General features: G+C 35.6%; 1 protein-coding gene across 1 annotated transcript; it reads right to left on the reverse strand.

The window, feature by feature from the left end:
* Positions 1 to 4905: 4905 nt before the first annotated feature.
* LOC103566778 (olfactory receptor-like protein OLF2) lies at positions 4906 to 5844 on the reverse strand. The gene has a single exon (XM_008543306.2). It carries the CDS (start codon positions 5842 to 5844, stop codon positions 4906 to 4908), a length of 939 nt encoding a protein of 312 aa, XP_008541528.2.
* Positions 5845 to 12909: the final 7065 nt, after the last annotated feature.

The raw sequence follows: 12909 nt of genomic DNA on the forward strand, positions 1-12909 counted from the left end.
TTTTATTCTTATTCCTTTCTAAACTCTTTTTCCCATGAGGGGCTTCTCTGTCTCCAGGGTTGGCAAATCTCTGAAGATTTCACTTTGTCAAGGCAAGACCAAAATTTAGCTTCCTAAACATGACTGCCCCTGAAGACAATTTGGTATAACATCCCTCCAACACTTTCCTTAAAACCTGAGCCTCAGTGGCTCCATTATTATTAAAAATTTGATAATTAATATCCCAAAGTAATTTGTATTTAATTGAAGCTGACTTTCTTTTATCATGGAAGAAAATGACTTAGTTAGAATTTAAGACATCAGAAAAAAGCAAGTGAGAAAAAAAATCTGTGTCTGATAACTTCCCTCGTGCCACACTGAATCTAAATGTAATACTACATAAGCAACTGTTTACTTATAAACTCTTTCTTTTAGAAAATAGTTGGAAGGCCCTGAGCCTTGGTTCATTATGAGTAATTTCAGTGTGTAATAATGGTGCCAAGGAAAACAAGGTTCACTAAGTCTCCTTGTTGCTGGAAACAATATTAAGAGTGGTCATGGATTGAATAAGCCATCTTTGATTTTTAATAGCAAAACAAGTAATTGTTCACTGAAATATTCTATGAAAGTTGCACAATTTATTTTATAAAAATATGCTGGACTTTATTGTGTATAATGAATTTCTAGGGATAAAAACTTATAATAATAGAATTCTGAAGTTTCTTATAATCTAGTTTCTTACAATCTACTTTTGGAAAATACTCTTGATGTGAAAAGAAAAAGAAAAGAACATGTCTCTATATATGAATATATAGAAAGAATATTTATGATAATTGTACAAGTAGATAAATTCAAAAATTACCCCTGTAACCAGGACTCAGACCAAGAAATAGAGCATTACCAGCATCAACAAAGCCTTTTGTATGATCCCTTCTAGGTCACTAAAGTTTTACCTTCGTGGAGTGAATACTTTTTTGAGTTTTTATCATGATAGATTACTTTTATACTTTTTGAACCATATGTAACGGGATGCCTAGAGTATGCACTGTTTCATGTAAAAACATGCTTCTGAAATCCATCCATATTGTCGCAAGCAGTTGCAATACCTTCATTCTCATTGTTGTATAGTAGTCTTTGTATAAATATATCATTATTAATTTATCTACTTTACCACTGATAAGAAGTTGAGTCATTTTATTATTTTTCTATTATCAATAATGTTAAACGGACATTCCGGTACATGTTTTTTGGTAGAGATATACACTCATTTATCTTGAATATAAAACCAGGAGTTGAAAATGTGTGCACACATGTGTATACAATTTCGATTTAGTAAATATTGGCATAAAGTTTTCTACAATGTATGCCCATCCACAGTTCCACTGCCACAGTTTCAGTGTGTGAGTCCTCCGGGTGTTCCAGATCCTCATCAATACTTAATGTTGTCTTTCATTTTAATTTAGCCATTATGCAAAATATGTGATTTCCCTGATGACTAAGAAAGTTTAATATCCACTTTTAAGAAGGGTCTCAAATCAAAATGCACAACATAAGGTCAGTTAAATTGGTTCAGCTTGATGGTATTCAGTGTCCTGCAACCTGTGCTATCTTTCATCATTACCACTTCCATTTCAGATCAAATTGACCTCAAACTGTAATGTGGTTTTTTGATATGAATATATTCCCACCCATCTGCCATTCTTTTTTAATCTCCACAAATATAAAAGTAGGTTTGTGCATTACTCATTGATAGGATTGAATAAATATAGACCCAAAAATGTGGTAGCTGGAATATGCAACAAAGATTATCCAGGTCAAACTCTTCTTTTGGCAGAGTGGAAATGAAAGCTCAAAGAGGGAAAGTGATGTGATGAAGGTAGGAATTATTGTGAGTTGAGAGTAGATTCAGACGCAATTTTGTTGTCATTGTTTCTCCAATTTATTGCACATTTCTAGAGATATCAACCTGGGTTAAATTTGTTACCTCCAAAGAAAGAGCCACACACTAACCAAAGCAGTGAGAATTAGCACTGTTTGTTTTAACATATTTTGCTAACCAGCTTTTTGCCAGTTGTAGTTAATTTCTTGTATAATTCTACATATAGCTTAATCTGGCATATCTAGTTGTGATTATGTTTGGAATGCCAGGACCTGGGCAGAAATAAGGAACTATGATGAAGGAATTGACCTACAATATTGACTCATTATAAAGACATTGATAATGTCTTATTTGACAATTATATTTGCCACCGATTATTGATGAGTATACTATAACAAACATAACAGTTAGAGAAATAGAGAGTGAAGAAAATGGTTAGGATTGAATTAGATTAAGTAAAATAGATTAAAGTATTTCAATACCAAATTTCCCTGGCTTTCTTTGGAAAACCAAGACAGAAATCTCTTGCAGGTCATAGTCCAAGCCCCTAGTTGAATGATGAATTTCCCAATGTTTCCATTAAGTGATTATTCCTCCTTTGCTTTAACAAATTTAGGCACATGATCTCACAAATTATAAAAATCAGTCAATTTCATTTGTAGACATCCTGTTATTGAGCTTAAAATACATAATTTAATAGACAATGTTTCCTTGTCTTAGTTCATACATTAGAATTAGATTTGCTTATAGGAGCTAATATGCAGATGAAACGAATTTAAGTATGCTATGGTTGTCTTATGAGAGAGCAATATGCTAGTTGGATGGCATCTTCATTCTTCTGAGAGTGACGCCCAACTTTGCTTGGTCTGTAGTGATTCAATCCCACTTCTGCCATGCTGCTTTTCAAGATAGAATCTAGTACATAGGGAAAATATCAAGAGTATAACCCAAATTTAAAATGAGTTGATTGAGGAGATTTTATGACTAAAAGGAGCATCCCCCATCATTTTTTTCTGCCTCTGTACTTCTCCCTACCATGTCTCAAAATCCCGTAAAACCTACCACCCTGGAGAGCAAAGGAGTCTCATTGACCAACTTGGGCTATACTGTCCATCTGAAATGTTTTCACACAAAGGCAGTTTACAAGGGAACCTAGATAGCCTTACATACTGATGACTTTTAGCTTATATAATTGTAGCAAAAGTATGAGAGCCCTTGGTTATTGCATGGTCTTTCAGATGCATGTCCTTGACCTGTTTCTAAACAAGCCACTTCCAGTGATTAAATCATCAGCAAACTAGAGCAGACCCATGTGAAGTTGTCAAATATGTTGTAAATACCAAGATAAGAGTTATTTGGTTTGATTATTTTCCAAATAGTTTATTTGTATGTCTTTAACTTTCCAATACCTTTAGCATACACAATCACTTTATGTTCTTACTTATAATATACAAAAATGAATTCAAGGCACATACTAGACCCTCAGTGATTGTTTTGGACTTATATGTAATAAACATTCAATACAAATTAACTTTTTTTAGTGTCTTTCTTTCAGATGCTGTGCTGTTGCTTGGGCAAATAAATGAATTGCATATTCCTAAATCTCAGTATTCAAAACTCCACAATGAAGTTAATAATTTAGGAAATAGAGACATATAGTCAAGGCACAGGGTGGTGTATTTGGCGGACTGGAATTGGCCACCCCAAGATATGTCTCTTTAGCATGAGGATTGTTTGGTGCTGGTTACTTTTAAAAAACTGCGGACAGGAAAGAAACTCTGAAAAGTACAATTTACTTACCCTTTGTTAAGAGACATTTACATTTGTAAAGGAAATCTCCATCTGTAAAGGCATCTCCCTCTCTGTGCCTGGAAGAAGGGAGGATGACCTTATCTTTATAAATTCTTAATCAATGCAGAAGGCAAGGACTTAAATGTGCATGACAATCTTACTCTTGTTTATAGTACTTGTCTGGTACCCTCCCATAACTGATTCCCTCTACCTCCAACATCCTTCTTTGTCTTTAGCTGAAGATGATATTTAAGGAGGCTCAGGTTGCCTGAGCCTCTCCCATGTATACATGTTATAAAGCTTTGTTTAATTTTCTCCTGTTATTCTGTCTCATGTGAATTTAATTCATTTTCTAGCCAGAAGGACCCAGAGCAGGTAGAGGAAATGTCTTCCTCCTCTACGTGTGTGAACCAAACTGAGAGCACTGGAAGAAAGGAAAGGATTCTGGAGGAAGTGACTGAGTTGTAGTTTGCAACACATGGGTTGAGTCATCAGGCCAGTCCCCTTCGCTCTCTATAGCCTAGCCACACTCATCTCCTTTGAATTCCACAGAAATGGCACATTTCTGCCCACATCAAGCCCTCTCTAACTGTTGATTCGTCTACCCAGACTTCTTTCTCTATCAGCTCTCAGTTAATTCCTACCTATCTTGTAGATCCCAGATTGACTCCATTTCCAAGAAGCACTTTTTAACTTTGTTCACTGTACTTGAACAATTACTTTTGGGTTCAGAGTGACTAGTCTTTCTACATTATGGCATAATTATAGTTTATTATAAATAATTTAAATGATTATTTAATTAATATTTGTCACTTCAATTAGGTAAGATTCATTAGTATAAAAACTGCTGGAATCACCATGAAACACAAAGAACACAGAAGTGCAACAGACACTTAGGAAACTCTCAATAACTTTTAGACAATTAAGTTAACGCAAAAATATAAGTTTGAGAAAACAAAAATTTGGGAAAATAGGAGTTCAGAATTTTCTGCAAATAGGGATTACCAAATAATCAAGACATAAAATGAAGCGTGGTGTATTTAGGGAATGACACATATTAGTATGGCTGGAACCTTGTATAAATACTTATTGGATTGCCCCACAGTAATCAAAACAATTTTGATTTTCATGTATTATACTGTAAGATTGAGAGAAAATATATACATATATTTACCTTTTCAGTGGAATTACTTTTTATTTTTAAACATTTTTATGTATTATAGTGTAAGATTGAGAGAAAAGCATATACATATAACTTATAAATGGAAACACTTTTTATTTTTAAGTTTTTTCAGAGCGTCCTTCACATCTTTGTTCCGTAGGCTATAAATCAGAGGATTTAACATGGGACACACAAGGGAGTAAAACAATGAGGTCATTTTGTCCTGATCTAGGGAGTAAGAAGAACTGGGCCTGAAATACGTGAATAGTAGAGCTCCCTGGAAAATTGCAACAACAGATATGTGAGAGGTGCAGGTGGAGAAAGCTTTGAACCTCCCCTCAGCAGATTGGATCTTTATCACCGCTAGGATGATATAACAATAAGACACAAAAAGACCTGAAAGAGTAACCAGTTCAATCAAGCCAAAAATGGTAAATATCACTAACTCATTGACCTGTGTATCTGAACAAGATAGCAAAAGAAGAGGAGGGATATCACAGAAAAAATGGTTAATCTCATTTGACCCACAGAAACATAAGCGGAACGTTAATATTGTGTTTATCAAAGCATCCATAATTCCTGTCATGTAAACCACAACCATGAGCAGGGAGCAAACTCTGCTGGACATGTTGACTGTATAGAGCAAGGGGTTGCTAATGGCCTTGTACCGATCAAAGGCCATCACCACCAGCAGTAGACACTCAGAATCTACGAAAGTACAAAAGATCAACCACTGCAAAGCACAACCATAGAAGGAAATTGACTTGTTCTTGGCAATGAAGCCTACTAGCATCCTGGGTCCAATTGCCGTGGAATAGCAGAGGTCACTGAAGGAGAGATGGCTGAGGAAGAAATACATTGGTGTGTGCAGCTGGGAATCTATTCTAATTAAAATGATCATCCCAAGATTTGCAACAAGAATAGTGAGATAAACAATCAGAAATGTGGTAAATAGGGTCACTTTCATTCCTGGGTTATCGCTAATTCCCAGGAGAAGGAATTCATTCAAGGAAGAGCAATTTTCGCCATCCATTCTTCTTTATTCTTCTAAAATGCTACAGAAATGAACAAAAAAAGGTAGACGAAAGTTTTAACTCTTCTTGACACAAATATAAAAATATAATCTATAAGTCAGAAAGAATTTATTTCAGTACATTATATTCTTTATTATCAAAAAAGATAGTCTAAATAAGTTTTATTGTTATGGTGTTGACAAAAGTAAAAGTGTCTGATGTGGGATTTTGAGAAAGTCTGATTCACAGTTTGGATGTCATCCACGAGGTAGGTGGCTTGCGTGAAACTTCACTGCTCTATCTCAGCAGTCAGTCATGAACAGAGAGCTCATTACAGGTCAAATATAATATGAAAGCAACACCTAAATTAAAGACAAAGCTGGAATACACAGCCTTATATTTTAAAAATAAATATCCAATTGAGTGTCAAAGTGATTGCACTGAGTTCTTCAAGAATCATGATTTGACTGTATTAAATTCAGTAATGAAGAATATTATGCTACTCTTCTTATTCTATGTTGTTTTACTATTTATTGAGACTTTAGATATGCTTTAATAAACTTGTCTCTAGAAATATATTACTGTTTTGATACGTTATTGTTACTTATATGCAGGAGTGTTCGGATGTCTCTTGACGAGTGTAGGGGAGGAAGACATTTCCTCTTCCCAAATGGGGGTTTGTCTGGCTGGAGAACGAATTAAAGTCACATGAGACAGAATAGCAAGAAAAAAATTAAACAAAGCTTTATGAGGAACCATGGCCAGGGGCCTTTTTTCCCGAAGGAAGAAAGGGCACCGAAGAAGTGGGGTACACAGAGTGGTTATATACCCCGAAACAGGATGTTTCACATATGATTGAAATGTCCCTTTCACAATAGTCACAAGGCTGCTTTGTCAGCACAGCTCTTGATGGAAATGGCAGATAGGCCTGCTGTCTCAGTGAATGCCGCAGGGTGGCAGATGTGTTACCTCGGGCTGGGTGATCACAGATGAGCGCTGCAATCAGTTCCCATCCTAAAGAAAGATGCTTAATCTTTAAGGAGATGCCAATGTTGGGAGGGGGAGGGAAGTCAGTTACAGGAGGTTACCAGTGAAGCACAATAAAATGCAGATTTAAGTCCTTGCATTTGGTATTAAGAGTTTCTAGAGAGAAGGTCATCTCCTTTCTTCTTCTTGGTACAGAGAGGGAGTCACCTTTACAGATAGAGATTTACCTTACAAATGTAAATGTGTCCTAACAAAGGTCAAGTTCCATTCCTCAGAGCCTCCTTCCCTGTCCCAGTTTATCAAAAGCAATCAGCCTCAAATAATCCTGATGCCAAAGAGACATATCTTGGGGTGGCCAATTTCAGGTCTCTACATTAGCAAAAAGAAATGCTAGAAACAAGTGGAAACAACAGAATTTAACACATTTGTGTCCATTTCTTAAATTTTAAACCTGCTTTTTCATTAACAACAGAGATGGAAACAGAAATGATAAATATATATTAGCTATATAATCTTCTGTGTGTGTGTGTGTGTGTGTGTGTGTGTGCATGTACCCATGTCGCTCTCTCTGTATATATGAGAATTGGAAAGTAAGTGATGATCTGATTTTATTTTAGACTTCAGTAAATATGGTATGTAGGTCATATGAGGTTGAATTTACACAAATTAGTATTTGTATTGTGATATCTCAATTATTACTAATAAAAATAGAAAAAACTCAAATTTGCATATGTTCTCTCACAGTGATTAAAAAACTCAATGTTTTTTTTAAAATTTTAATTGAGATAGAAGTAAGCACAACTGTTCATTTACTAAATAAAATAAATCTGATTCAGCCTGCTTTAATAAGAAATATCACGTTTTGTAATTAGATTGTTGACTATTAACCAAAGGAAATAATTTAAAACTAATTCATTTACGTTTTTCTAAATATTTGATTTCTCATTTTTCAAAATGTAAGGTTTTTTTTTTCATTCTTTAAATTTGGTGACCCAGAAGCCTACCTGTGATGAGCAGGTCTCTCTGTGCTTGCCTCTGATTCCTGAACAATATGGACACATCACATTTTATTTTTACTTAGTGACATTTGGGACTTAAATCTCTAAAGCCTCTTCCATTACATGTCTGTGTTATGCAAACAAGTGATTAATTAAATTTCTAGTTCTGTATTTTCCCCTGTGAATGTTCCAATATTTTCAGCACAACCTAACTGATGAGTGATGCGGGGTCGGTGAGCCAAGGAGTCAAAACAAAGATTTCTTAGACTCTCAAGATCTGGCAGTAGTGCTCTTTTATTTAGAGAATAGTGTGGAATAGCATGGGGACAGGACCCATGGGCAGTCAGAGCTTCTGCTGCCGCCGCTTCTGCTGCCCCCGCTGGCATGGGACAGGACCCATGGGCAGGCAGAGCTGGTGCGTGGGGACAGGACCAACGGGCGGTCAGAGCTCCTGCTGCTGCCCCGAGTTGAGGGTTAGGGCTAATTTTATAAGGCATGGGTACGTGACTTATTTTTACTGGAAAAAAAGAAAAGATGATGTAAAAAGTCATTAAATGATTTCAGTGCAGATGGGGTCTGGTTATTGTGCGGTCATATAACTTTAGATACGAATCTGGCCATATAGATCGGCATGCAGGTGAGGATGCCCCGGGCTTCTCTCCCTGGGGCAGTCCTAATTCATACCATAAAAAAAGCCCGCTGGGTCATATAGTTTGGCATGTAGGCCATGTCACCCTGGGCTTCTCTGGCTGGGGCAGCCTTAATCCACATCAATGAGGATTTTAGGCTGGTTACTTTTAAAACTGCAGATGAGAAGCAAGCTCCGAGGACTGGAATTTGCTTGCTCTTTGAGAGATATTTGCATTTGTGAAGGAAGGGGGGATGACCTTGTAGGGGCCTGAAATTGGCCACCCCAGGATATGTATCTTTGGCATCTGGATTGTTTGGGGCTGATTGCTTTTGATAAACTGGGACAGGGAGGGAGGCTCTGGGGAATGGAACTTGCCCTTGTTGGAACACATTTACATTTGTAAGGTAAATCTCTATCTGTAAAAGGTGCCTCCCTCTCTGTACCAGGAAGAAGAGAGATGACCTTGTCCCTAGAAACTCTTAATGGGGAAGGCAAGAATTTAAGTTGGTTGCTGTCTGGCAATCTCATGTAACTGATTTAGGGTGGTGGCTTCTGACCCTTACTTAATCCGATTTGATTCTTGTCTAAAAGTCATGGGATCACCCAATGACCAGACCCCACCTGCACTGATACCATTTTAACTTTTTTTTTGCATGTTCTTTCCTTTGTCTTGTAAAGAGATAACTCACATACCCATGCCTTATAAAATTAACCCTAACCCTCAACTCGGGGCAGCAGCAGCGGCTCTGCCTGCCCATGGGCCCTGTCCCCACGCAGCAGCCTGACTGCCCATGGGTCCTGTCCCCATGCTATTCCACACTATTCTCTAAACAAAAGAGCACTACTGCCAGATCTTGAGAGTCCAAGAAATCTTTCTTTCGACTCCTCGGCTCACCGACCCCACATCACTAACTTTTAATTCTTCACACTTGCACCTAATTGATCAATGTCAGGAAGGTAAAATGATTTTCACACGTGGTTCATTGTTACCTTGAGTCCACGACCATCTCCCTCCAGTCAAATCACACATCTATTGAAACTCAAGGAGACCCCTACTTAGTTATTTTAACTGTTAATTATTATTTATCCTGTTAAATTAATTAAGTTAATAATTGTATTATATAGCATGATTAATTTATGCCTTTATTATTTCTCTTTAATTACTTTTATCTTATATCTTTTATTTCAAAAACAATCCCCTCCACGTTTCCAGTTAGAAATATAATAACTCTTCAAAGTTTCTATTAAATACTTTTTATTTTCAGTAAAAATCTGTGATCCTATTCCTCCAGTCATGTCATCCAACACGATTTCAAATATTTTATGACTGTATAACATCTACCATACATAGTACACTTTTTCTTGAATTATATTTTTTCATTCATATATGTCTTTTACTACATTGTGAGCCCCATAAAAATAATAGCAGCTTTTGACTAATTTCTATGTATACTGCAAGCTTAGCACCAAGACTTGCAAAATAATGGCTAATATAATATTTGTTCCTAAATATTTTAAGTGGATAGACTGGTGGAAGCTAGACAAATAGCAGAAATACAGAGGGTTTTGGGGACTACTTCAATTGACATATAGCATACATGCACGTGTGCATGGACGAGTCTTTAATAAAAACTAGGATTCTATTTGTTTCTAAAATAATTTAGTTTGCTTGTATTTGGTGCAATTTTTAAAAGTTGAAAAGTATTGGAGTGTAATTTTACCTCCTTTCCAAATCCTTCCCAACAGCTATTATGTAATACTCTATGATCCCTGAACCTTTGTCTGCCTTTCTGGTCCCTGGCTTCACTGAACTCCATCAGCAGGAACCAGAGCTAATCAACAATTCCCACAGACCTGACTAGTAACAACTTTCATCTGCTCTCCTTTTTGCCATTGAATTTTACCTTCTCTATCATTGTTTTTTGCTCTCTGGATGTACGCAAAGAATAAGAAAAATTCACAGGCAAACATTTATATATTTAATTTGTATACAGACAGTTCTCGACCTATGATGTTTCAACTTAAAACAATTTTTTGATTTTAGAATGGTGTGAAAGCCATATGCATTCAGTAGAAATGATACGTTGAATTTTGATCTCTTTCCAGGCTAGCAATATGTGATACCATGCTCTCTCATGATGCTGGGCAGTGACAGTGAGCAACAGCTCCCAGTCCTACACATGATCATAGAGTAATCAACCCATGCTCTACAGTGTTCAAGTGTGTTCAAGGTGTACAACGTAATGATTTAATATATGTATATTGCAAAACTTATTATTACCACAATAAGTTTAGTTAACATCCATCCTCAAACGCAGTTACAAATATTTGTGCATATGATGAAACTTTTAAGATCTGTCTCAGTAGCTTTCAAATATAATACAGTATTGTTAACTATAGTTACCATGTGGAACATTACATCATGAGAACTTATTTATCTTATAACTGGAAGTTTGTATGTTTTGACCAGATTCACACATTTCCCCAACTCCTCACTCCCATCTCTGACAACCCCAATCTGTTCTGTTTCTATGAATTTAAGTTTTTTTAGATTCAACATATAAGAGAGATCATGCAGTATTTGTTTATTTGTCTTTCTCTGTCTAATTTATTTCACTTAGCATAAGGCAGTCAAGGTCTACCCATGTTGTTGCAAATAGCGGAATTTCCTTATTTTTTATAGCAAAGTAATATTGCATTTTGCATGTGTGTTATATACATATAAACACTTTCTTTATTCATTCACCTGTTGATGGAGACTTAGGTTGTTTCCATATCTTGGCTATTGTAAATCATGCTGCAATGAACACACAAGTGGAGGTATCTTTGATTTCCTGTTCCCATTTCCTTTGTATATAGACTGAAAAGTGGGATTGTTGGATCATATGATAGTTCTATTTTTAATTTTTTGAGGAACCTCCGTACTGTTTTCCATACTCTCTTTACCCATTTACATTCCCACCAACAGTGCACCAAGATTCTCTTTTCTCTACAACCTTGCCAACACTTGTTATCGCTTGTCTTTTTAAGGATAGTCATTCTAACAGGTGTGAGGTGATATCTCGTTGTGCTTTGGATTTGCATTTCCCTGATGATTAGTGATGTTTAGCACTTTTCCATGTGTTTTTTGGCCATTTTAATATCTTTCTGGAAAATGTCTATTCAGTTCCTTGGTCCATTTTTTAAGAGGGGTTTTTTTTTTTTTGCTATTGAGTTGTGAGTTCTTTATATATCTTAGATATTAACATTTTATCTTATATTGCAAATATTTTATCCTATTCCATGTGTTGCCTTTTCATTTCATTAATAGTTTCCTTTGCTGTGCAGAAGATTTTTAGTTTGGTGTAGTTCAATTTGTTTATTTCTGCTTTTGTTGTCAAATTCCAAAAATACTTGCCAAGCCCAATGTCAAGAAACTTACCATCTATGTTTAGGAGTTTTATGGTTTCAGGTCTTACATTCAAGTCTTTAATTCATTTTGAGTTGATTTTTGTGTATAGTGTAAGATAGGAATAAAGTTTCATTCTTTGGCATGGGGCTGTCTAGATTTCCCAGCACCATTTATTTGAGATTGTATTTCCTTATTGTATATTCCAGGGTCTACCGTCATAAATTCATTGAGTGGATATATATGAGTGGATTTATTTCTGGGTTATCTATTATGTTCTATTGATCTGTGCGTCTGTTTTTATGCCAATATCATACTCTTTTGCTTACTATTGCTATGTAATATAGTTTGAAATAGGGAAGTGGGATACCTTCAGTTTTGTTCTGCTTTTTCAAGATTGTTTGACTATTAGGAGTCATTTTTAGTTACATACAAATTTTAGGATTGTTTTTCCTATTTCTGTAAAAAAAGCCACTGGAACAATGATAGGGATTGTGCTGAATACGTAGATTGCTTTGGGTAGTACAGACATTGTAACAATATTAATTCTTCCAATGCATGAGTATGAAATATCTTTCCATTTATTTGCATCTTCTTCAATTTCTTTCATCAATATTTTATAGATTTCACTGTATACATTTCTCACTGCCTTGGATAAATTTATCCCTAAGTAAATGGTGAATGGAAATTTTTCTTAATTTTTCTTCCCAATAAATCATTATTAGTGTATAGAAATGCAAATAATTTTTGTACTTTGATTTTGTATCCAGAACTTTATTGAAATTTTTTTATTAGTTCTAATTTCTTTTAGTGGAGTCTTTAGGGTTTTCTATCTATAATATCATGTCATCTGCATATAGGGACTGTTTCGCTTCTTTCTTCCCCATTTGGATGCCTTTTATGTATTTTCTTGCCTAATTGTTCTGGCTAGAACTTTCAGTATAATATTGAATAAAAGTAGAAAGTGTAGGCATCCCTCACTTATTCCTCATCTTGGAGGAAAAGATTTCACCTTTTCACTGTTGAATATGATGTTGGCTGTGGGCTTGTCATATATGACTTTTACTGATATTGAGGTAAG

Source organism: Equus przewalskii, chromosome 11, assembly GCF_037783145.1.
Source record: "Equus przewalskii isolate Varuska chromosome 11, EquPr2, whole genome shotgun sequence".
Classification (NCBI taxonomy): domain Eukaryota; kingdom Metazoa; phylum Chordata; class Mammalia; order Perissodactyla; family Equidae; genus Equus; species Equus przewalskii.